The sequence below is a fragment of the Tursiops truncatus genome, chromosome 18 (assembly GCF_011762595.2).
Source record: "Tursiops truncatus isolate mTurTru1 chromosome 18, mTurTru1.mat.Y, whole genome shotgun sequence".
Taxonomy (NCBI): Eukaryota; Metazoa; Chordata; class Mammalia; order Artiodactyla; family Delphinidae; genus Tursiops; species Tursiops truncatus.
Genome location: NC_047051.1, coordinates 77,337,126 through 77,360,359, shown reverse-complemented (window position 1 = coordinate 77,360,359; position 23,234 = coordinate 77,337,126). Strand labels below are relative to the sequence as shown.

Genomic DNA, 23,234 nt, shown 5'->3' with positions numbered 1-23,234 from the left:
GCAGGGCCTTTGCACCTGCTGCACCTCTTACTGGGTCACGCCTCTGCCCTCAGGGCACACGCTCTGCCTTTTACTAGTCTTTCACCCCAGGAGAGGGGGGATTCTTGTCCACCTTGTCCCCTGTTTGCCTTCAGTGCCTGACACAGCAGGTGCTCAGCACACCTGTGGACGGAGCTGCTGCGCGACGCGGACTCTGAGAAGGGGAGGCCATTCTGCTGGACTGTGGGGCTGCGGCCTCACGGGCAGCGAGACACATGACTGGGAGCCCCTGAACTGTGCAGGGGTCACGCGCCACCAGGCTTGGGAGCAGGGAAAGCCAGGCCGGTGTCCGTTACCCTCACGGGAGCAGCTGCACCCTCTGGACACCCTGAGCAGCACCTCGCACCCTCCTGCTGCACCGCGAGCGGAATGCAACCAGCAGGCCTGCCCGCCCGCCCACCTGCCTCCCCGCCCGCCCGCCTCCCTGCCCGCCTCCCTGCCCGCCTGCCTAGGCTCCCCCACTGGCCCCGCAACGCCCTGGCCGGCTCTTCTCACCCTCAGGCCTCCTCGGGAAAGGCTGCCCTGGCCACCCGAGACTCTCCCTGCGCTCTCCTCCAGTTACCTGTGTCTACTCCTCCAGCTCTGGGGTGCTTTGCTCGCTGCGATAAACCAGGTGTGGACCAGGGCAGCACTGAGCGGGCAGCAAATAACTGTTGCTACCGTCCTGACTCTGATGACTTAATATATAAATAGTTTCCTCTGCTGCTCGTGCTAAAACAGGACTTTGTTTAGGAAGCAAATCCGTACCTCAGTGCGATTCTCTGAAACAGACGGCGGTACACACGCAGCTTTAAGAAAGCTCCTCTGAGGGGCAGGTCAGAGGTGTGCACTGTCCGCCGTGAGGTGGTCTGGTGAGAACTACAGGAGGGCGGGCACACAGCCAAGGGGCCCTGGCACCTGAAGGTCCTCCCTAAGCCCTAGGAGGCGCGGCCCCCTGAGCTGCACTGCTGGCTCCCTGCCCCCGGGACCAGCAGTGCCGCGGACGAGGTGGGAGCCCAGGTTACCAGCTTCCTGAGGCCCGCTCTCCCTTCCTCCTCTGCGTCCGAGGAGTTGACCGGCTCCTCGGCGCTGGACCAGCCGTCGTTGTCCTCAGGAGCCTCTGGCGGGTTAGACGTTTTGCTCCAACCTAGAGAGGACCAGGCCCCAGTGAGGTCCCCCTCAAGGTCGAGGGCGGCCTATGCACATCCCCGCCACCCACACGTGTCGGCTGGGGGAGCCTGCCCTTCCCAGCGGTGCGTAAAGGCGGGCCGGACACCCGCAGGTTTCCGCTTCAACCGTGCAAGCTGCCCAGGGGACCTGGGCCACAGCACCTGCTTCCTCAGCCGGAAACAAACCCCAGCCTCCACCGGACAGCTGGTGACAACCGCCCGTCCCGTGTCGAGGCAAACGACGAGGGAAAGGCATTTTTAATCAACACCTGCAACTCTCAACACCCATCAGCCGGCCGGGAGAACAGCTCCTCACGATGCTGGGTGCTAGGAGCGCCCAGGCCAGGGAGGGGGCCACCCTGTGCGGGTCACGGGCGGGGAAAGAAGCTTTCTCCGGGTTTTATAAACTACGTAAACATTCCTTCTACTGCCCTGTGTCCCCAAAGAGTAGCTGCTGCATCTCCCATTGGGGGAGAGTGCAAGTGCGTCGTGGAGAAATACAGCAAGTGTCACGAACGAAGCGAGAGGCCGGAGCCACACGCCTGCGGCTCTGGAGCCCAGCCGCCGCTCCGCGTGAGGTGGCGTTTCGACAAGAGGGGAGCGGATCCAGAACCAGTCCCCAGTTCCAGCTGGTGTGGCCAGAAGCACACCTTCTCCTGGGAGAGAGGGAGTGAGGGAACCACGTGGACAAGGGCAGAATGCATGCCTGCATGTCCCCCCACCCCTTGCAGTCAGGGTGCAGACAGAGGGGCAGCTGTCCCAAGGCCGACACTTTGAAGGCTGGCAGTGACAAGCTTGTGTTAAAGCGGTGTCAGGGAGCTGCCTCTGTCTTCACAGAAAAGGGAGCTGGGACCCAGAGATCCCCCCCCAGCCCGCAGAGCACTGAGCCCCTGCTCCAGGCCAGGCCCGGCGCCCAGAGACCCTCTGGCCCCGCCTCTCCAGCCGGGCAGGGGTGGCGAGCACGACCCTTGGCCCCCGGCGGCTGGCGTCCATGCAGGAAGCGGGAAGCGGGGACCGTGGGTTGCCAGCCATTAACCACGCTCGCCGCCTGCTTCGGCACGTCCGGAGCCGCCCAGGGCGGGAAGCTCAGACGGACGCCGGGTGGGGGTCACCAGGGGCCCCGGCGCCGGGCAGCTGGCCACAAATGTCCACCCTCCAGCCCAGCACCGATAGACACAGGGCTCCCGGCCAAATGGAAGCATGTGTCCGAAGGGGGACAGCGGAGGCAGAAGGACGACGCTGCTGCCTGGGCAGAGGGCAGCCCCTGGAAACGAGGTGTGTAAACCCTCACTGGAGAGCTGCGTGGACAGACGGCTCTGCCCTTCGGTCACACCCGGCCACCCGCGGCCTCTGAGTGACCCTCTGCTAACAAGTGGGACGGTCCCTGTGTCAACACAGTGACACGGGAATAAGCATGAGATACTGAGCCCCGTGGCCCGCTCTTAATCCACGTAGGATGCTGGGGGCTTCGAGGAGGACATCAGGCCAAGGAACCGTGAATACGGTCACCTCTCGTTCCAGTAAAAGAGTCGCTGACACTGATACTGAAAAAACAAGGGGCTGATGCAACTCCAGGAAGCAAGCACTTGGCATTTTCAAGAGTGCCAGCCAGGACGGCCTGCAGCTCCCTGTCACCTGCTGTGGACTGAAGTGATTCCGATGGATGGGAGAAGGAGGGGGAAGGAAGGGGAAGGAGGGGGAAGGAAGGGGAAGGAGGGGAGAGGAGCTGGAGGGGGAGGAGGAGGGGAGGGGAAGGGGAGGGGAGGGGGGAGGGGAGGGGAGGGGAGGGGGGAAGGCGTAGAGGGGGAAGGGAGAGGAGGAGGAGGGAGTAAGGGGGAGGGGAGGGGGAGGGGAGGGAGTAAGGGGGAGGGGGAGGGAGTAAGGGGGAGGGGAGGGGGAGGGGAGGGAGTAAGGGGGAGGGCAGGGGGAGGGGAGGGAGTAAGGGGGAGGGCAGGGGGAGGGGGAGGAAGAGGGAGGGAGGGGGGCTGGCAGCTGGGCCTGAGCTCAAGGCCCTAACACTCATCTACCAGGACATGAGGTCACCTCCCCTGTCTCACAGGTGAGCAGAGGAGCTCGCAGAGGTGACACACTGGCCTCAAAGGGAGTAGACTGCAGCCTCCCACACAAGGAGAGTCAGCAAAGCAGAGAGATGCCTCGGGCACCTCTGGGCCTTAAGCAGGAACACTAATGGCCAAGTCCAGCCCCTCCCGGAGACGGAGACGGTGACGGTGGTGGGGAGGTGATTCTACTCCCAAGTGCCTGGGGCTCCGTCTGCAGGGCTGGGTGCAGGCTGGGGTAGGGGTGGGTCTCTGGGCTCTCCAGCTGCCCATGGAAGAGCCCTGGGTCCCTGCAGCCTGGGTCCCTGCAGCGCGGACTGTGGACTGAGGCCCGAGGAGGGTCTGCGTGGGGATCTGGCCCGACAGTACCATCACATGGTCTGGAAGCGCGGGATAGCTCACAGAGTGAAACCCTGTCTGCGAGCCTTAGACCCTCAACCTGGGCCGGGTGGAGATGGGGGGCTCTGGGTTTCCCTGGGGGGGGCTCTGCCCTCAGAATATGAGGGCAAGAGAGACAAAGGCCCGAATTCCAATACGGAACCTCACCCCATCTGTCTGCGTCCCCAGAAGCATGGGGACAAACGGTGAGGAAGGATGGGCCTGGGACGTGGAGCCCCGCAGCCACTAAGACAGCCCAGCCCAGCCCAGGCACCAGCCAGGTGTCAGCCGCTGCCACCTGGTGGCCCGTGGGCAGCTCTGCGTATTCTGGGCACACCTGGCCTGAGGCCTCGGACCAAGACGCGTGACGTCACCACGGTACCTGTGGCCGGAGCGTCAGGCTTTGAACAAAACAGTGACTGTGCTCCTGGCTGGGAGGGACCTGTTTCACTGGGCAGCTCAGATGGCGAGACAGGGTCCCTAACCGGATGGGGAAATGGCGCCAGGCTAGTCCAGGAGGCGGAGCCACTCTACCTCGTAAACCGAAAGGCGTTGGGTCGCTCTTTACTTGGTGCCGCTTAGCTTTTTTGTCGGGACTGGTAGGAGAGGCTGCAAGAGGAGGAGGAGCAGAGACAGAACGGGAGAGACGGAGTGAGGAGCGAGCGGAGCACCAAGGGGGCGGGGGACACAGCGAGCTCATGCTGGGGTGAGACACACACGGCGGCAACAGGCTGCTTCTTGGCAACACGGCTCAGCTGGCGGAGGGATCCAGAGATCCAGGGGGAGGCCCAGGAGAGCAGGAGGGGGAGACGGGCGGGTGATGGCCCTGCGTCAGCATCGTAGCTTTAGGTAAGCTGCCCCTTGGTTTGTTTTCTGAGCTCCACGTAGAGCATGCCCAGTACGCATGCTCGCCAAACCCAGCAAGGTATAAGGACCGGGATTCGTCCGTCTTTTTGTTTGTTTGTTTGTTTGTTTGAGGTCAACTTAAAAGTATTTTATAAATTGGGAAAAAAAGAAAAAAACCCTCCAATATTTGGACCAATGAAAAGACCTCTAGACAAGACGGGCTTTCAGAATCGGGAAGGGAGTCCTCTAGCGACCCGCCTGGAGCCTCAGGGCTGGCCTCCTGTGCTGTCTGGGTGTGTTTCCCCCATATTCACTGCTCAGCAGCCCAGGCAAGCTCTTAGAGACCTCCATCGGGTGTTCTGAACCCGCCTGTGCACTAGAAACGCCCAGAGGGAAGCGGATGCCTCGCACTCGGGCAGGGGGAGCAATGCCCTCGGGGACCCCACGGGCAAAGGCAGGAAAGGGAGGAGCTGGACCAGAAAAGCAAAGGACAGTCCCAGCTCCTGGCAGGCGGGCCTCTGTCAGAAGAGCTCACCTCCACCTCTGCAAAGAAAAGGCCCTGAAAACAGAGCCCTGGCTGCACGAATGACAGACCCGCCAGCGTCAGGGAAAGAGCGACTCAGCGGCAGACGCGTGCCTGGTGACCCACGCGAGAGGCAGATGCCCCTCCCGAGACCGTCCACACGGATGAGCACGGCACGGATGGATGACAGACAGCCATGGGCGCGACCCGCCCAGAAGCCCGCCGGCCGGCCGGGGCCGGGCACCTTTACCTTTCTGACCTTTGAGGGCAGCAAAGCTCTGCAGGGTGAAGCGCTTTTTGGAAAGCGCAGAGCTTTCTGGAGTAGAGCTAGTGACCGCGTCATCTGCGGGGAAGAGAGGGCAGTGCAGAGGGCGCCGGGCGGCCCCAGAGGGCAGGCGGTCACGCCCGGGCCCCCTGCCCAGGCCCCTGTGCTCTGTGCAGGCGGCCGGGCCCCGCGCTCTCCGTGAACCTTCCCTGTGCCCACCGGGGGCTGTGAGGCCCTGACACGCCCGCCGCGGACCCCCGATGCAGCTCCCGGCACTTCTGGGCTTGGCCCCAACACTCACCTCTGCCCTTCTCGGGGGGCCTCGGCAGTGGCGCGGGGCCCACGTATCCCTCCAGGGTCAGCGGGTCCGTTTTTCTTTCTTCCAACTTTCTGACGTCTTTTGTGTTCCCTTTAGAGGGACTAAGGACATCAGACACATGGAAAAAGAAAGAGAATGTTGTTGCCTGGTTGGCGTTCAAGGGTCTGTGAGGAGGAGGGTGGAGACCTCCCTGAGCTTCTACCCAGGCCTTCGGGCTGCGTGTCTCCCGCCGCAGGGCCACGGCCACGGCCACTCATGTCCAGACTCTGGGCGGAGCCAAGTGAGAACAAAACCCACCTCCCTGACTATTAAGTAGGAGGCGGTTTTGTTGTTGTTTTCTTTCCCCTGGGGGGGCCCTTTCTCCTTTAAAGCTATTGTTCTGTGGTTTATTTATTTAGACCATTAATCATTATTAGAGCATCATTATTATTTCAACCATGAATAATTAGACGTGGCTTACATAAGAAACAGTAAACAAGTAAGTGAATGAATAAAATAACAAAGGAAAAATAGGGGCAGAAAAGGTACGATGAGGCCAGCGTGAAATGAGACCCTGCGTCTGTCTGCGAGCCACGGGCCTCGGCCTCGGCTCTGAGCCTCCCGTGCCCGGGGTCCCTGCCCACCTGGGACACTACCGTCACTGCAGTGCTGGCGCTGGACTGCTCTCTGGAACAGCCGCCCACCGCGCACTGATCGTGATGGGAAATACCGCCCGGATGGAAAACGGTCAGAGGTGCTGCGGACGGGCCTTGGGCTGGGGCTAGGGCTAGAGGCACACGCCTTGACGCTGACCTGCCGGGACTGACCCAGCAGCATGCGACCCCAGGGACGCTCTCCAGAGCGACCCCGATGACCAGGAGGCTCGGTGACAAGGCCGCGGAGACCCAGCGGCACAGGCTGGCTCCCACTGGTGACACCCCCAACGCGCAGCCGGGCCTCACCTGGTGCCGGCAGGCGCGGGCAGGGGCAGGCTGTGGGACTGCTCCAGGGCTCGGTGCTGGCTGGCCTCTGCGGGGACAAGAGCCCAGCGTGGCTCAGGAACGCGAGTCCAGCACCTTCCCCTCCAGGTGCTACCGCGGTGCCTCAGGTGGCTAAGGATCCCCAGGAGGCGTTGCGGGACATAAACGGGCCCCCGGGGGACAGCCCAGAGGCCGCGCCCTCACCTCTGCACGCCTGCAGCTGGCTCGTCAGCACCTTCCGGATCTCGCTCACCCAGGCGGCCTTGATTTCAGGAGTTGGTGCCTGTGCCGCCAAAGCAGACCGGAAGGTGAGTGCGTGTGTTCCCGAGGGACGCGTCAGGGTCTCACTCTGCAGGCGCCCGGGCCCCTCAGAACCGGGGCTGACGGCGCCACGCTCGCGATGCGGGGCGGCATCCCCGCGGGCGCCGGTGCACGGACCCCACGCCAGCACCCTGCACGGTCTCTGACTCTGACTCAGTGGGAGCCCCTGCAACGTGGCCTGCCCCGAGAGTGTTTCTCTGGGATGCGGCCCTGACGTCTCCCTAGCTGACAAGGACGACGGGCGTCTGACATCCCGCAAGTGGACCAGAAGCTGGACCAGCGCGGCCGGGCTGCTGCCCCACCTCCACTCTGCCTGGGGCCCGAGGGCAGTGCAGGCGGGCGGCTGGGCCCTGAGGACCCTGGGCTTGTGCAAAGCCGGGGCGCCGGCCGAGCCCCTGGCCGCTCCCGCTGTAGCTCTGTGGGGCCCTCGGCCGGCCGCGCTAGCCTGGGTGTTGTGAGCTGTGAAGAGTGCAGGTCACCGGGGCCTCCACGCTGCGGTGCTGCGACACCCCCAGGGCCCCCAGGCCCAGACCACCAAGGGCGTCAGAACGGTCAAGGGCAACTGGCGAGGCACCTCCCAGTGCCGGATCGCCCTCTCGGGCTGGGGTCTCTCCCGGGCTCATGGGCGAACTTACACTCCACCACCTCCCGCCATCACCGGCGAGCGAGGAGGACACGCTCCCTGCAGGCGCCTGGTCGTGCGCGGCAGCGAGGATGCCTGGCCCAGGCGGGCCGGGACCCCCCGCCGTCCGGGGACCAGGAGCCCACTTCCTGGCAGGGCACCTGGGGCACCCCTGCCCCGCGGCGTCCCTGTGCCTTGTCCCGGGCTCAGCTTAGTGACTGACGGCCCAGGGCAGCCCCAAACGAATGGCGGGGCCCTGGCCTCCGGGGAATAGAGCTTTCCGAAGATTCCAGACAGCAGCTCTCAGCAGAAGACGCTCACCGGCGGTCCTGACGGAGCTGGGCAGAGCCCGCAGCCTGGCCCGAGAGCGCGGGGCCTACCTGGACGATGTACACCTCCTCTCTGGCGTTGTACCAGATCTCGAATTTCTTCGCGTCCCCTTTCACGTTCTCCGTTATGCCGACGGCCGTCATCTGTGAGGGCGGGGCGGGCGGTAGGCGTCCGGGCAAGGGCACCCCCTGCTCCAGAAGGTGGGCGTCGCGGCCCAGCGGGGGCCCCAGGGTCTCCGCGGGGCGGCCTCACTCACGTTCAGGGACTGCTTGAAGCTGTAGGACGGGGCCTTCTCGTAGCCCTCGCCGTTCTCCTCCCGCTTCTTACAGAAGAGCACGGCCTTCTCATGCAGGAACAGGTGGCGCTGCATGGGCTTGAACCTGGCCAGGTCCTTCACCTTGGTGTGGCCCTTCTTGTGGTCCGTCCAGACGCTGAAGGAGCCCTGCATCAGCAGCTTCCCCAGGTCGCTCAGGTTCCCCTAAAGGCGGCGGCGTGGGGTGCAGTTAGCGCCCAGAGCACGTGCGGCCGAGGAGCCCGTCTGGGAGGCCGGGCTGCACCCCGTGGGGTCCAACGGCCCGACACCCGGGAGAGGCAAGTCTGTGGTGTGCTGGAAAGGTCGGGGGTCGCAGGGGGTCTGCGGGGATGAACAGGGGAGCCCAGGGGTGTCTAGGGCAGTGGGCTGCTCTGTGTGACGCTACCGTGCGGGACACAGGTCATCGGTTTGTCCAAACCCCCAGAGTGACCCTGCCGTGGGCCGTGGACTCTGGGCGACACGCCAGTGGAGGCCGTCGGCTGTGACAAACGCCCGACTCCACGGGGCGGGCCGGACGGGGGTGGCTGGGTGGGAAACCCCTGCGCGTTCCCCTCAGTTTTGCTGTGAACCCGCTACTGCTCCAGAAAGAAAGTCTATTAATGAAAAAACAGAGGCGAGTGCTGAGCGGATTTACAGAGAGGACAGGAACCGTGCGCGGCCTACGCGGGCGCAGAGGGCCAGGAGGCGGGGTCTCAAGGTCGCGCCCACACGGGCGTCTCCGAGAACAAAACGGGTTCAGGGAAAGGCCGGGAGGGAGGTGTTTTCGGAGCCGCCTCTGCGCTGAGCTGCAGCCACGGGGTGAAGCGCCCTGGCTGCCGCACAGGCTGGTGAGCCGCGTGCAGGGCGGCCGCGGCCCAGCCAGAACCGGGTCTGACGGCGTTCTGGGGGGTGCGCGAGTAGGGCCCGCGCTGGCACCGGGACGGCCTGAGGCCCCGCCGCCGGCTCGTGGGCTCCCCCTGCAGGACAGGGTCGGGGCCTCACCTCATAGCCCGTGATGGCGATCAGGTGCATGGAGTCGTTCACAGCCTTGAGGATGCCCAGGATGGAGCTCAGGGCCTCCTGCAGGTCCTCGGCCCCCTCGCAGCTCTTGCTGTATTTCAGCATCTCCTGGGGGAGGTTCCACGCCCGTCTGGACACTGAACCCCGCCACTCCACCGAGAGCGGCTGGGATGCCCGTGCTCTGCCCCACAGGTGAAGGCCCTGGGCAGCCCCGGGCACCGACCTTCGGGACCCGTGTGCGGCTCCCTGAGCAGTCGTCGCCGGTGGGGACAACACCCCACACGCACTCAGACACTCACGCCCTCCCCCCACGGGGGGCCTGCCCGAGCCCCTGGCCCCAGAGCGCCTCAGGAAGCCACCTTCCCGGCCGCTGCGGGCCTACACCCCAGCCCTCGCAGCTGCAGATCGGGCTTGTCCCTGAGCTGGGCAAGGGCAGGCCCCTCGCAGCGCCTGGCCTGGGCGAGCACCCAGCCCCACCCCCGCTGCAGCTCCCGTCTCCCCGCCTCTAAGCCATTACTCCTTCCGTCCAGATCTGAACCCTGAAAGAACATCTGTTACAGCTCTTCACACCCATTCTCAGGTCTCGGGGATCTGCTCTGCTGGGCCCCCAAGACAGCAGGACACAGGCAGCCTCGCATGTGCCCTGTGGGGCAGGGTCTGCCCGCCTGTTGCCCCCTGTGTCCCTGACGCCCGACAATGGGCAGCGCACAACAGGCCCTCCACAAAGGCGTGTGAAGAGCCAGGGCCTCGCAGAGACGGGAAGAAGGTGCCCAGAGACCACGGGGTTCAGGGACGGGTCGGGATGGCCGCCACTAAATGGCGTGCGGCTGGCGGGGGGGCAGGCGGGGAGGGGGCTCCAGGGGACGCCCGGCCAGGTGTGGCCGCCCGGCCTCTCACCTTGAGCAGCAGCTGGTACTTGGTGATCCTCTGGACTGGCTTCAGCAGGTAGGAGTCGAGGCTCAGCTTGTGGTCCAGCTTCTTCTGGCATTCCTGCAACCACCAAAACCTCTGCCTTAGACGGCTGACGCTCTTCCTTGTCTGAGAGTCAAGCAGTAAAGGAACGTCCCCGCTCAAGGGAGCCAGGAGACACACCTGGAAGAACGGGCAGTCGGAGCACTGTCTCCACAGGCTCTCGGAGCGCGGCTTGTTCTGGCAGTACTTCTCGTAGACCTGGAACTGCTCCATCTGCAGCGGGACAGGGGCCGCGTCGCAGGGCGCCTCTGGCTCACGGGGACCTCAGCGCCCGGAGGTGGGCTGACCCCGCCGCTGAGTCACGCCCCTCCGCGCCAGGACGCACGGCACCTCCGGGACCAGCCTGGCCTCCCCCGGAATCCAGTCACGCCTCCATCTCAGACGCCACGGCTGTCATTGGCGGGCAGCCAGGTAACAGCCCCCCAGAAGTTCAGTTCTCAGGGCTGCCCTAGTCTGGGTACTTCTTTTATAAAAGATTAGGTCCATACGGCTGGCTTTGGCCTCAGAGATAACAGACTGAAAAGAAATGCAGGACCAGCACCGACTCTGTAAAGAGACTCCCCAGGGCTCAGCTACACAGTGGTGCTCACGCTTGCGTGCGCATCCGACGGCCAGCGGGCTGGGGAAAGCAGTGGCTGCCGCCTCCACCCGCGCTCCGGGTTCCGCAGGCCAGGGGCGGCCTGAGAGCCTGCACCGCTCACGGGTCCCCCGAGCCACGGCGCGGTGCTCCCCCAGCCCCGATTCTCAGAGAGCACAGGGAGGCGCTCCCCAGGGCCAGGCCGAGCGGGGCACAAACATGGCCCCTTCTTTCCTCCCTCTGCCCCTCGATGCCAATTCCTGACAGGGAGCCTCGGCCTCCGGCTTGCGTTGTGAAGGCGACCTTTTCACTACTGGGAGGAAGGAAGTGCGCCCCCTGCTGCTGAGTCAGCAGTTCACCGGGATCCATGCAGCAGGGTCGGGGGAGACAGCATCCCGCATCCCGCATCCCGCATCCCCTCCCGCTCCCAGAGCCTCGCCACAAACCCCCACGCTAGCGATCGTCCCGCCGGAAGGAGGGTGCGTCTACAGCTTCCGAGCACGAGTGACGTGCAGGGTCAGCTGGTGAGCGCGGGAGTCCTGATCGGCAAGACCAGCACGAAACCAACCCCAGCAGGAAGGAGCGTCAGCTACCCGTACGCTTGCAAATCCAAACTTAGACGCTGTGTCGTCCTGGCATCTCTCAAAGCTGATGCTTTATAGTCTCTCTTTTTTTTGGGCTCATTTGGCTTCAGACAAAACTGTATTCTTCTGGCCCTACCACAAAGCGTCTCAGCTAAACTGGAAACATTCGTCCTTGTGATTCCGGTTGGTTAGACGGGGACTGTGACAGAACTTAAAGCCATGTGACCGCGAGGAGTAACTGTGAGAGTTGAGGCGGAGTGTGCACTTGAGAGTCACCTACCCTTTCTAGAAAGCACCTTCCAACCAGCTCTGGGCAGTCTATGTAGTTCTCCAGCTCCCTCAGGAATATTCTAGACAAAGAAAGTTTGCAATAGGTCACATGAACAACAGCAGCACAAGACGGCATCCGTCACAAGCCATCAGACGTCATTTTCTGGACAGCACTCATCCTGACTCTGGACGGCCGCGGGGGCTGTGGGAGCAAGGACGCGCCACCTGATTTCGGGGCCTGGGGTCCCGACTGCACCAGACTCTCAGGTTCCTGCAGCCGTGGCCCCATGGGGATGCTGTGTTTCTGGTGTTGCGCTCACACAGAAGTTGGGAGACGCTCCATCAGCACAAACACGGATGAAGAGTCCACAGCAGCAGACGGGAGCGTCTCGAGGCCCTCACAGCCCGTGTGCTCCGCGGGTTTTCTGCAGACGTCAGGGATCTTGGCTCTGCCCCCGGGACCCTCCTCCACAAAGCACTGCCCCTGAGCCTGCGGGCTGAGTTTTCCTCTAGGTTCCTGACTCGCATCTGTCCACTGGGTAAATCCCTCCAGGGCCCCAGAACCGAGGACGGGCCGAGACCCTAGGCCGGGGCGAGGATGCTGAGGGAGCAGGGGGACCAGGCCACCTGCTCACTCTAATCCCCAAAGGAAGCCTCCAGCTGCGGCTCAGGTGAGACCTGACACCTCCGTTATAAGCGGCAGGTGACAGAGGCTGAGGACAGAGGGTGAAAGTGAGTGGCCAGACAGAAGCCCCAGTGTCTCCTGGAGTCCAGCGGAGGGGAGGGCCGGGCAGCACAGGAGGGGCTCGTGCACAGCGGCCTTTCCTCAGGACCACAGGCTCGTGCTGCCAACCTGCTTCTCTCTGCTAGACGGCTGCCCACCACGGATCTTCCCCGAGAGCCCCCGAGACTGCTGAGGGTGAGCGGGCCCAGGAGGACCATGCACCCTTTCCCCACGGCCACAGAGAGGCCACGGGTGCTCCCACGAGGGGAGGGCGGGCAGGAAGGAACTTGTGGTGTTGCCGTCCTTTCGAGACGGGCTGGGCAAGGGGCGTCACCAAGGGGTGTGGCTTCGGTGTCACCCAGAAGGGCCTAGTGCGCACACCTGGGGGGCCAGCTCCCGCTTCCTCCCTCTGTGGGCGGCCCTTGTAACTCACCGCCGCCCAGGGAGCTACCCTGGGCACGCCCTACCAAACCCTCTGCCCGTCCACTTATCCCTCTTGAGAGGGAGGGAGGAATCGTCTCCCCCAGCAAAGCATAACCTGAGGCCCGTGGGCGACCCGAGGGAGGGCCTGACCTGTTATGAAAGTGGTAAATTTCTTCCATGTTTCCAAACAGAACATCCTTCTTGTTTTGAAGTCCCGTCGAGATGAGGTGTGTCATTAAAGGGTTGTCCATCTCAGCAGCGTAGCCCTGCGGAGCGGGGAGGGGTCAGCGGGGAAGCCCAGGCCCATCAGCCCCGCATAAGCCTGGTCTCCACGTGGCCGCCAAGCGGGGAAGTGACGCTGTCTCAGGCTTCAGAAATCGAATCCACCTCAAATTCATTCACTGACCATCTAAGGTGATTCTCCGGACCAGCACCAGAAAGACGAGTGAATTAGAAGCGGCACCAATTATGTTTTTTGGGAGGGAGGGTGGTTCCATCCTCCTCCCTTTGAACCTTTTTAAATTCAGTAAGTTCAGGCGCACCTTCCATGAAGAGGACAAGTCCTGTGGGTGCGCCATCTCTGTGTCCGCACCCGTGACCACTGCCCACACCCCACGATAGAACAGTCCCGCACCCAGAAGCCCTTCTGCCGCCCCCAGGCCACAGCCCCCCACCCAGGGAGGGTCAGGCACGGCTGCCCTCCGGCCGCAAACACGGCCCAGTGCCAGTACACCTGCAGCCAGCGCCCCGTCCCGGGGACGGACAGGCGAGTGGCCTCCAGCCCTGGGCTGTCGGCAGAGCCGTGTCGTGGCCACGAGACCACACGGCGCGGCGGCGCCGGCGCCTCACCTCCAGGATGCACAGCAGCTCCTCCACGTAGACCCGCTCCGTGTCCAGAAGCTCGTTCATCACGTGCCTGTGGATGGGCGACGGCCTTCATGCAGGGGCAGCTTCCCAACCGTCCCCTGAGGCGCCCTGGGCTCCCAGCGCCCGAGGCCCCGCCGGCCGCCCGCAGGCAGCGGCTCTGCAGCGACCCCGCAGCGACCCCCTGGGGATCGTCTACGTGCCGTCAGGTTAGGGCTCCCGGGAGGGCCTGGCTTGCAAACCGGCCACTCAGACCTCGCCTTACGGACCAGGACCACCTTCTAACTGCCTGTGACCAAGCTTCCTGTTTTCACGCACAGAAAACGGAGCCAAGGGTGGGGATCGTGGAGCAGGCGGCAGCCGGCACGTCAGCTGGCCCTGGCGCCGTTCAAAGTGCCCGTGCTCCGCACAGGGTGGGACAGGTCGCGGGATAGGAAGGCTCGGGTTCCCTCCCCACCGCGGGCGGGAGGGCGGCGTGAGCTCGGCGGGGAGGACATCCCTGTGGGAGGCTGGGCAGTGTGGGGTCTGAGCAGGGTTTCAGAGTGGGCGCAGGAGGGCGCCGAGTGCAGGCTGCCTTCGTGGAGCTATGGACGATCCAGCTCGGCTGGCAGGCAGGGGCCCTGCGGGAGAGCGACCGCCAGCCTGGGAAGCACGTGGGCAGTGCCTTCCTGCCCAGCCCAGAGTTTGGAGCCCAGCAGTGCGTCCGTGCAGGGACAGACACCCTCCCAGCATGTGGGTGGGGCTGGAGCATGCGGGGCGCCCAGGGCGGGTGTGGGGCGAGCAGAGCCTCCGCAGGGTTGCGGTGGGGAGAGACCAAGAAAGAGAAGTGACGCCCGGCACCAGCACGTGGAGCGGAGGGTCGGAAAGGCTCGTGGGCGGCAGGAGGGGCCCGTCCCGAGGAGACAGGGCCGGCGGGGGTGGGTCCGAGGCTGGCCCTGCGAGAGTGGCCTGGGGCTGCATCCACTAGCCGGGTGCCCTGGGCCCAGCGAGGGACAACACAGGCCTCTGGTCCCACCGCCTCTGGCTCCTTTACGTACAGACCCTCCCCAGGGGCTGAGCTCCGGTGGGTCACGCTTGTCCTCAGACCTGCTGGGGGGAAAGGCAGGCCACTCACCTCCGCAAGACGGCCAGGCTCTCCTCGTCCCCAGTGGAGCGGCCGCGGCCCTGCCGGCCCTCGCTCACTTCACTCTGGGGAGAAAGGGGGGCCCACATCGCGCTTTCAGAGACGAGAAGGTGCAGCCGGACGCCCTGCTTCCATAACCCAACCTCCTGCCGGTCGAGGCCCCGCAGGCAGGATGGGGCGGCCCGGAGGGAGGGATGGGGCAGGAGCAGAGGATGCCCCCCAGGTGCGCTGGCCTGTGTGCACGGAGGAGCGCCGGGGGGGCCGGGGGCAGGGAGGGGACCGGGCGGTGGGGACGGGCACTCACCCTGGCCCTCCTGTAGGGCCCCCTCCGGAGCACGCTGCCCTCAGAACTGTGGATCTCGGAGCCTCTCCGGATGCCTGGGTTGGAAAGAAGTGGACAGGAGTGGGACCTCGCACCCTACTGCCTGGAGGTGAAAAGCTTATCCAGGACCGTCGGTGTGCTCTTGAGTGTGTCTTTTTAACTTTTGGAGGAAAAGCTGCGAGCAGCCCAAAGCAGGGTGGGGAAAGCACAGTTAGGTACAGAGCAAGGAAACGGGGCTCCGGGCGCGTGGGGCGCCCACCGTCCACCACTTCCCAGTGCGGCCCGGCTCCCAGGTGACGGGGGAGAACTCGGCGCCTGGAGGCCTCCGAATGGGCCCTGCGCGCCGGGCTCAGGGTCTCTCAGCGCCGACGGCCCACACCAGCCACAGCTGTAGAAAGCAGCGGGAGCCCTGCTGGCGCTGGGCAGCGCGTCTGCCGACAGGAGGTGATGGGAGGGGCCTTAGGAAAGGCCTCGCGTCCAGCTGTGCCTTCCAGAAGCGCTGCACTGGGGAACCAGGAGGCTTCGGGGTGGAGGGCCGAGCTGCGCGAGGGGAAGACCATCCCGGCTATGGCGCCAAGGACAGACGGGCGGGATGAGCCCAGGAAAGGCCCCGACAGTCAGGCGGTCCCCGTCCAGCCACAGCAACGGGGAGTGGCACGGATGTGAGCACAGGAATGAGCAGGCCGAGGGCCGATGACACTTTATCATTTACGCAATGGGCTGGGGGGGAAGGAGGGCCTTGCCCAGGGGGAGGGGCGACCGCCCGTACCCGGGGAGGGGCAGGGCGATTTCGCGGGCGCCTCTGGCCGGGGGGCCACCGGCTGCACGGGCCGCGTCTGCTTGGCGGCCAGCTTCTTGAGGCTCGCCTGTCTCCGGTGAAACATCTCCTCCACACTCTCCTGCTTCCGGAAGACCTTCTGCACGTGCTCCTGCAGGGAAGGGGGTGACGGGCTCATCAGGACACCTCCCGAGAGCTGCCGCGACGCACGTGGCCCCCGCGCTGCCCTTGGCAGGCGGGGGGCACCGAGGGGGGAGGGGCCCCGGGCCTGGAGCCCGGCGAGCGGCCGGCGGTGTGGCGCAGACAGCGGCCGCGTGAGGAGTCCGGTTTCGTCTCACTGTCGGCACCGAGCAAGGGCCCTCCCCGCAGGCGGGGACCCCGTAGGGGCGTGGGGGGCCCGGGAGCGACGTCCGGCCCGAAAGGCACCCTCTGCTCTCCTCCCCCCGATCGCCCGGTGTCTCTGGGCATCATCAGAGTAACCCGTCGTCGAACAGGTGAGAGGCTGTCTCCTCACCAGCAGGTCTCGGGTGAGGATGGGTTCGTAGTCCTGGTAGATTTTACTGAGCTCCTGGATCTTGTTTTCCGCACGCGTCTCCAGAAACTTCTCGACCTCCTGGAGGGCCGCCTCGGCGCCGTCCTGGGCCTGGCACTTGTCCACCGGCTGCGAGGCCAGCAGGTAGATGCCCTCGTCACACCACTTCATGGACTGGAGGGAGACAAGGCACCTTGGAAGCTGTCCTGGCGTCTCCCGTGGCCCGCTGACCGCTGTGCTTTGGGACCACCTGCAGGACGTAGCGTCCCTGTCCTGCCCCTACGTCCAGAGGGCTCCCCTGGGGGACGCAGGCCTGAAACCAAGTGAATCGCCCGGGACGGGACGCACCCACGCTGAGGACCAAGTGCAGGGAACTGGCTGGACAGTCAGCCTCTGGGTTTCTTAAAGAAACGGCCAGTTGTGGCAGGCGAGTCCTATAAACGCTTCCGTGTCGGGACGGGACCTTCTGGGCCACAGGAAAGGGCCGTTTTTCACCGGTGCCTGGGGCCCAGCCCACGGCAGGAGCGTCCCCGCGGGGCCGCGGGGCGTGGGGTGTGTGCGCCGGGCTGGGGGCCTACCGCCTCGAGGAGGCCGTGCAGATCCAGCGCCCTGCCCAGCAGCCCTCTCCTCCGCCCGACGTCAGCTGCAAACTGGCCACACAGCTGGCGGAGCTCGTGGCACTTGGGGCGGATGGAGTCCACGGCGTAGTGCTTCAGCTCGATGAGCCGCTCACCCTCCAGGGCCAGGGTGCGGGCCCGCTGCGTGACCGCCTGTGGAGCCGCCAGAGACCGGCTCAGCCTGGTTCTTGGGGCAAAGGGGCACCACTTCCTGCCAGGGGTCGGCAGGGGTGGGCGTGGGGGTCAGCGGGGGTGGGATGGGGGTCAGCGAGGTGGGACGGGGGTCAGTGGGCTGGGACGGGGGTCAGTGAGGTGGGACGGGGGTCAGTGGGCTGGGACGAGGGTCAGCGGGGGTGGGACGGGGGTCAGTGGGCTGGGACGGGGGTCAGTGGGGTGGGACGGAGGTCAGTGAGGTGGGATGGGGGTCAGTGAGGTGGGATGGGGGTCAGCGAGGGTGGGACGGGGGTCAGTGGTGGTGGGATGGGGGTCACTGAGGGTGAGACGGGGGTCAGTGGGGGTGAGTGGGCCAGGTAGCCGCCCCTCCCCCTGCCCACGGGGCTCAGGGCAAGGACGGGGGCCTCTGCGGGGACGGTGACACTGAGCACAGCGTCCCCAGGCCGCCACGCGCCTGCCGCCCACGTCCCTTCTTACACTGGACTTCTCCTCAAAGCTGGCGAGGTCCTTCAGGAGGTGCTGCACATGCGCCAGGCTGTTCCCCACGTCGGTGAAGGTCGTGATCTTCTGGGCCAACACGTCCAAGGCGGCTTTGACCTGCGACGGAGTGGGGGTGAGAGACCAGGCAGGGAGAGCAGTGAGAAGAAGGAGAGAAGAAGGGGGGTATATGCCGCAGAAACGGGGCGCGCAGGGAGGGGCGGGGCCCGGAGCCCTCTCAGAAGCAGAGCCAGAGGGAAACGTCCTCGATTTGAGAAGCAGCCTCTACGGCGACCCCACTGCCGACGCCACAGGCGCAACGACGGCGAGACGCCTTCCCCGTGAGACTGGGGGCAGGGCAGGGACGCCCGCCCTCACTACCGTTACGCGAGCGGTGGAAGCTCTCTCCGGGCAACGGAGCAAACAATTTAAAAAATAAACAAATAAAGACATACAGATCAAACAGGAAGAAATCAAGCCATTTCTGTTTGCACATGACCTGATCGTCTATGTGGAGAAACCCCGAAACTCTACCAAACGACTCCCAGATTGAGTTCAGCAAGGTTTCAGGAGACGAGATAAATATACAGAAACCCAGCTGTACTTCCACAGACAGCAATGAGCACATGGACGCCGAAATCAAAAATACAACACCATCCGCAATTGCGTAAGAAACGGAACACGTACACGTAAATCAAACAAAACACGTGCTGAACTCGTGCAAACCACACAGCACTGGTGAAAGAAATGTAAGAAAATCTAAATAAATGGACCGACGTGCACGTTCACTGAGTGGAGGACTCGGCACAGTGAAGGCGCTGATTCTCCCCAGATTGAGGTACAGGTTCAACACCGTTCCTGACAGAGCCCAGCAGGATTTCCTCGTAGGCAAATCTTGTCTCGTAGACGAGATTATTTTAAATTTACACGGAAAGGCAAAGGAACCAGAACAGCTAAAACCACCGTGATGGAGAAGGATGAAGGGCGCGGGACAGAGTTTCTACGACCTTCGTCGGCAATGGTTTACTCATCGCTCACGTAGTCCAAGCCCATCCCGCGGCCCCGCGCGGCTCCGCGTGGCTGACGAGCCAGTTCTCACCGCGCGCTGTCAGCGGCCTTCCGCAGCCGCAGTGCCGGGCGCCCACCTGCAGGCCCCCCGAGCCCCGGCCTCTCACCTCTCGGAAGTCCTGCTCGAAGTGCCGGAGCTGCAGGCACTGCTCCAGTTTTCGCTGATGCTTTGCCCAAAACTCATCGAAGGCGGCCTCGGTTTCACTCAGCTGGGCCAGGAGCCTGCGAGAGGGGACGGCAGCCATGCGGGGCCCCTGCAGCGCCAAGCGGGCGGGGCGCTCGGTCTGCCCTCCACACGCGAGGGGGCACGTCGGAGGGCTCGGGGGGCCGGGGTCTGTCTCCCCCCGGGGCCCTGCCCTTGCCCTCGACGCCCTGGGTCTCTCGGAGCCGCCTGGGGCGGGTGGTTGTGCTGAGTGTGTTGTTTTGAAAGGTGCAGACGTGGCCGTTTGGGCCTGTCATTCACAACCTCAGCTCAGGGCACGAGGAAGCGGTGAGCTGCCTCTGCGCCTGCAGGTCACGCGCTGCCGCCCTGACCCCGCCGGCCCCGGCCTCACCTCTGCACGGTGCTCTGACTGTCCAGCTGGTCCTGGTTCGGGCTCTGCTCCGGGCCCCGGGCCAGCGGCTCCCGGATGCTCTCCAGGACGCTCCGCCCCTCGTCCAGCGCCAGCCTCATGTCCTCCTGTGGGAAGAGCGCGCCGCCCATCACCCCAGGCCGCCGGGCCCTGGACTTGGCCCCCGGCGGTGGGCTCCGTGGCGCCCGGCCCCGCAGGGGAGTGTGAAGGTGACGACAATCAGGTGGGCACACGGTGGCCTCCGCCTGTCCCCCAGTCCCTCTGCTGACCGCCCAGCAGTGCTGGGGAGGCGCTCCCACCGTGAACGGGGAAGGGCTAGGGTTACGGGTCTCCCAGGCAGTGGGACCGGACAGGGTAACAGGAAACCAGACCCCCGGTGTCCGCTCCCGTGGCCCGCCGCCGGGGGCCGGACGGGGTGAGGGCTCTCTTGGCGGGTAGGGGGCGGCCGCCAAGCACCAGCAGTGGGTCACGGCCTCCACCAACTCAAAGCCCGCATCGCGCGGCGGCCTCGGGGGCACAGTCCCGATCGCGTTGACCAGGACGCCGGTTGTGTGCCGCGACCACTTGGTCGGGCTCAGGCGTCTGAGTCCGCCCCCCGCTCCCGGGGTGCCGGGGATGCTGTCTCGTTGCCCTGATCAGCAGGGCCCGGCAGCAGGACGGCAGGGCCAACCAGAGACGTTGCTTGGAAGGGAGGTTCAGCTTCCCTGCAGGGCAGCCAGCTCGGGAGCCTCCCAGACGCCCCTCCCTGCACCACCCGCCTGCGCACGCACCTTGGCCCTGTCCTTCTTCTCCGTGTGGGCACGGAGCACGGAGCTCGTGGACTGTACGTCGTTGGGCAGCTCCGTCTCGGCCAGCTCGGTCCCGAAGGCCTGCAGCATCTGAGCTGTCTGCTTAACCAGGAGGGCGAAGCTCTCTATCGCCTGGTGGGGAGGAAAGCACCCTCACGGAGCTGCTGACGCGCTGCGGCTCCCGCGCCTGGAAGCTTGGCCGCAGCCCAGCCCGTCTCCCCGCCTGCGCCTCGGCCTCGGCTCCTTCACAAACACGGGCTCTGCACCCTCCTCGGAGGGCGAGTGCCGAGAACCCAGCTCGTGCTTCTCCTTCTTTCTTCTCTGTCCTGAGCCCAGGAAAGCCAGTCCCGACTCATGACTCGCGTTCCTCCTTCGGACTAACGTCCACGGAGACCACCTGCTCATTCTCGGGGAGGATGACTAAGGTCCACTGAGACCACCTGCTCATCCTCGGGGAGAAAACCCGGGCAGACGGGAAGAGGTCTTTGCAACAGGCGGCACCTTAAGGCAAAAGCAGCCCTGCTGGATTGACTATGGTTACGGAGGACGCAGGGGACTCACTGTGCGGTGGCAGAGCCACCTGGAGTGGCAGTAATCCAGGGTCCCGCCCAGGTCCTCGGTCAGCTGGGACTTGTCAATGTAGCTGTGTAATTCCGGGACGGAGCTCAGCATTATGACCTGGGGAGGATGAGAGCCGCCCGTAAGCAGAGCGCCCCGCACACGCAGACGGAGGGGCCGAGGCAGGCGTGGACAGAAGGCGTCTCCCGGCTCCTCCACGGAGGGCAGGGCGCGGCGCCCCCTGGGCCTCGGCTCTCCCATCCGTGAGACGAGTGTACGATGACCGGTCTCACCAGACGACCGCTGCTGGGGTCGAGCAAAGACCTGGATGGAGCCGGGCACGCTGCCGACACCGGGCGTCTGATGGGTGAGGGGGCCCTCGTGCTAACGGAGCCGCACGGACCCCAAAGCCGCGGGTCTGTCCGCATTCCTGCTAAGACCGGGAGGCTGCGCGGGGGCGGGGTAGGTGCCCAGCACGGCACAGCTGCCTTTGGGGAGAACAGGTGGCCCCGGAGGCTCTTCCACACGGATGAGTTTTACTTCCTATCTTGCTCTTGTCCTTCTGAGGTCATTCCATCCATGAGCCTGGATAAAAATACAGCCTTTGCTTTGCAAGCTGTCAGTTCCTGCTGCCGAGGTCCTGGGAGGCTCAGCCCACGCGCCACTCGACACCACCTCGTGTTTTATTAAACTCTGAGCTCGCTGGGGGCCGAGGGGACACCTGACACGTCCCAGGTCAACTGTATCCCGACGTGGGAGGTCAGGGTGCCACTGAGACCCGGAGGACCACCTGCCCCGCCGTCGGGGGCCCACGTGAGGCCCCCCGACTGAGACATAACTTTCACTTAAGAACAGGCTACGATGTCAGTTCTCAGCGGAGGTATCTGGTCTCTCTTTGCCGTCCGGCAAGGCCGTTCCCCCAGGTCAGCCTGATTCACGCCAACAGGACCAGGGACGGGTCGGTCCACTATCCAAGGACCTAACACTCTTCCTCCGTGACTTCTACCTGCTTCGTGTCTACTGAACCACGACAGAAGAGGCGAGAACACACCGCCCCTCTGGACGTTTTCTACTTAGCACCGAGGTCAGCACAGGCACCAGCACACTGACGTGGACACACTGTAGCAGCAGCCTTCCCGAGATGATGCTTCTCTAATTCTAAAGAATGATCCAAAATGGGCCAGGGAACAGGAGATGCTGGCGACGAATTCTGTGAAACCGTGTTTCGAGAACTCACGGGCTCAGCCCCACGGGGCCACGCGCAGGGCAACCACCACACTTAGGGTGGGACCCCAGCCTTGTTTCCTGTGACCCGGGGTCTCTTGTTAGCGAGGGTCACTCGCCAAATATGGGCAAATGTCACCGCCTCACAGGGTCCCTGAGACATTGGTGCCCAGGAGATGGCTCGGCGGAGGGAGGGCCGGGCTGCGGCCTGGGGAGCACAGACCCCTGCCCCCAGCATCAGAAACCAAGGCTTTTGATGCTACGAAAACGGGTGCACCCCCTTCCCCTCAAACCCTGGAGCCTGAGGTCTAGGGCCGCTGAGTGTGGCCTGCACACCTGGCCCCGGCCGGCAAAGCACCCTCTGTCCTGAGCGCGGAGAGCAGGGGACAACCTCGGGGACGGTGACCCACACCGGCATTCTCAGATTCCAAGAGAAACCTGGCTGGTCTTGTTGGAGAGGTTCTAAGGTGCTGGGGGTGGGCTCTGTCCTCTTGGTAACGGGCACGTTGCCGGGCAACCCCTTCCAACTGGGTTGCTCTGGGTACCTGGCTCAACGTGGGCCGGCCTCCCTGGGGGGACGCAGGCTTCCTGGGTGCACAGCTTCTAAGGGATCCCTGCAACCTCTGCCTTTAAAGGGGCTGCCCTGTGCTGGCCGGAGTGAGAAGGCGAGAAAGGGGTCCCTCTGCAGCTGGGGGTCGCTCACACCCACTTCCCTGGTCCCCTCGCCCCCGTGCCCAGGTGGAGCCGGGCCACTCCTCACAGGAGGTGAGCACTTACCGGTACCTTCATCTTAAAGTCATCTCTGTTGAACCTGAAGGCGAGGTCAGAGAGCGTCCTTTGGAAAAATCCCGTTGGGCGCAGGACGAGGACAAGCTGGAGGTTTGCTGGGAAGGATGCCTGCAGGGGACAGAGGGCTGCGGCTCTGTCTGCGGGCAGCACGGCTGCCAGCCGGGTCCCCACGCCCGCACCGGCCCTCGGTCCCAACGGGGAGGACCAGCCCACCAGAGCGGGCGTTTCCAGCACGCCAACGTCGGACTAAAGTGGAAATGGTTACAGACACTGCACTGTTAGAGCATCACCATTTCTTACAGAAAAGCACAAAAGTCACACTGCTTGGTACAGCTGTGCTTTGCTGCTTCTCAACTTCAAGGGCAAAAGCTCTGACCTTCTGGGGCGCCTGTAATAACCTATCATGGAAGAGAACGTAAAGGAAAAAGGTATATATTTATGTATATGTATAACTGAATCCCTTTGCCGTACATCTGAAACGAACGCAACGTTGTGAATCAACTATATTTCAATAAAAATCTTAAAAATAAAATAAAAAATAAACTGTAAAAAAACGAGCTTTGACCCCTTGTTAAGGCTGAGTTGGTGCCCCCAGCTGCTTATTTTGAAGCCCACGTCCCCAGTGGCTCAGAACGTCTTTAGGGTCTTCACAGAGGTGACCGAGTTAAGATGAGGTCAT

General features: G+C 64.2%; 1 protein-coding gene across 18 annotated transcripts in view; it reads right to left on the bottom strand.

Moving 5' to 3' along the window:
• The window catches only part of MCF2L (MCF.2 cell line derived transforming sequence like), a 119,712-nt gene that overhangs the window by 2,205 nt on the left and 94,273 nt on the right, over window positions 1–23,234 (bottom strand). For 13 of the 18 annotated variants that reach the window (XM_073795424.1, XM_073795435.1, XM_073795440.1 and 10 more), the window contains 25 exons: window positions 22,544–22,663; window positions 20,546–20,662; window positions 19,967–20,116; window positions 19,179–19,303; window positions 18,732–18,846; window positions 17,557–17,676; window positions 16,867–17,058; window positions 16,271–16,462; window positions 15,748–15,907; window positions 14,961–15,034; window positions 14,648–14,721; window positions 13,519–13,585; window positions 12,820–12,935; window positions 11,533–11,602; window positions 10,212–10,304; window positions 10,017–10,109; window positions 9,102–9,227; window positions 8,064–8,285; window positions 7,858–7,950; window positions 6,739–6,817; window positions 6,517–6,583; window positions 5,558–5,676; window positions 5,242–5,334; window positions 4,157–4,231; window positions 1,044–1,165 (listed from right to left, as the gene is read on the bottom strand). In XM_073795424.1, coding sequence (XP_073651525.1) covers window positions 1,044–1,165; window positions 4,157–4,231; window positions 5,242–5,334; window positions 5,558–5,676; window positions 6,517–6,583; window positions 6,739–6,817; window positions 7,858–7,950; window positions 8,064–8,285; window positions 9,102–9,227; window positions 10,017–10,109; window positions 10,212–10,304; window positions 11,533–11,602; window positions 12,820–12,935; window positions 13,519–13,585; window positions 14,648–14,721; window positions 14,961–15,034; window positions 15,748–15,907; window positions 16,271–16,462; window positions 16,867–17,058; window positions 17,557–17,676; window positions 18,732–18,846; window positions 19,179–19,303; window positions 19,967–20,116; window positions 20,546–20,662; window positions 22,544–22,663 — 2,874 coding nt within the window. The remainder of the gene's footprint in view (window positions 1–1,043; window positions 1,166–4,156; window positions 4,232–5,241; window positions 5,335–5,557; window positions 5,677–6,516; window positions 6,584–6,738; window positions 6,818–7,857; window positions 7,951–8,063; window positions 8,286–9,101; window positions 9,228–10,016; window positions 10,110–10,211; window positions 10,305–11,532; window positions 11,603–12,819; window positions 12,936–13,518; window positions 13,586–14,647; window positions 14,722–14,960; window positions 15,035–15,747; window positions 15,908–16,270; window positions 16,463–16,866; window positions 17,059–17,556; window positions 17,677–18,731; window positions 18,847–19,178; window positions 19,304–19,966; window positions 20,117–20,545; window positions 20,663–22,543; window positions 22,664–23,234) is intronic. The other 5 variants (XM_073795429.1, XM_033843505.2, XM_073795441.1 and 2 more) reach the window with 2 other exon arrangements.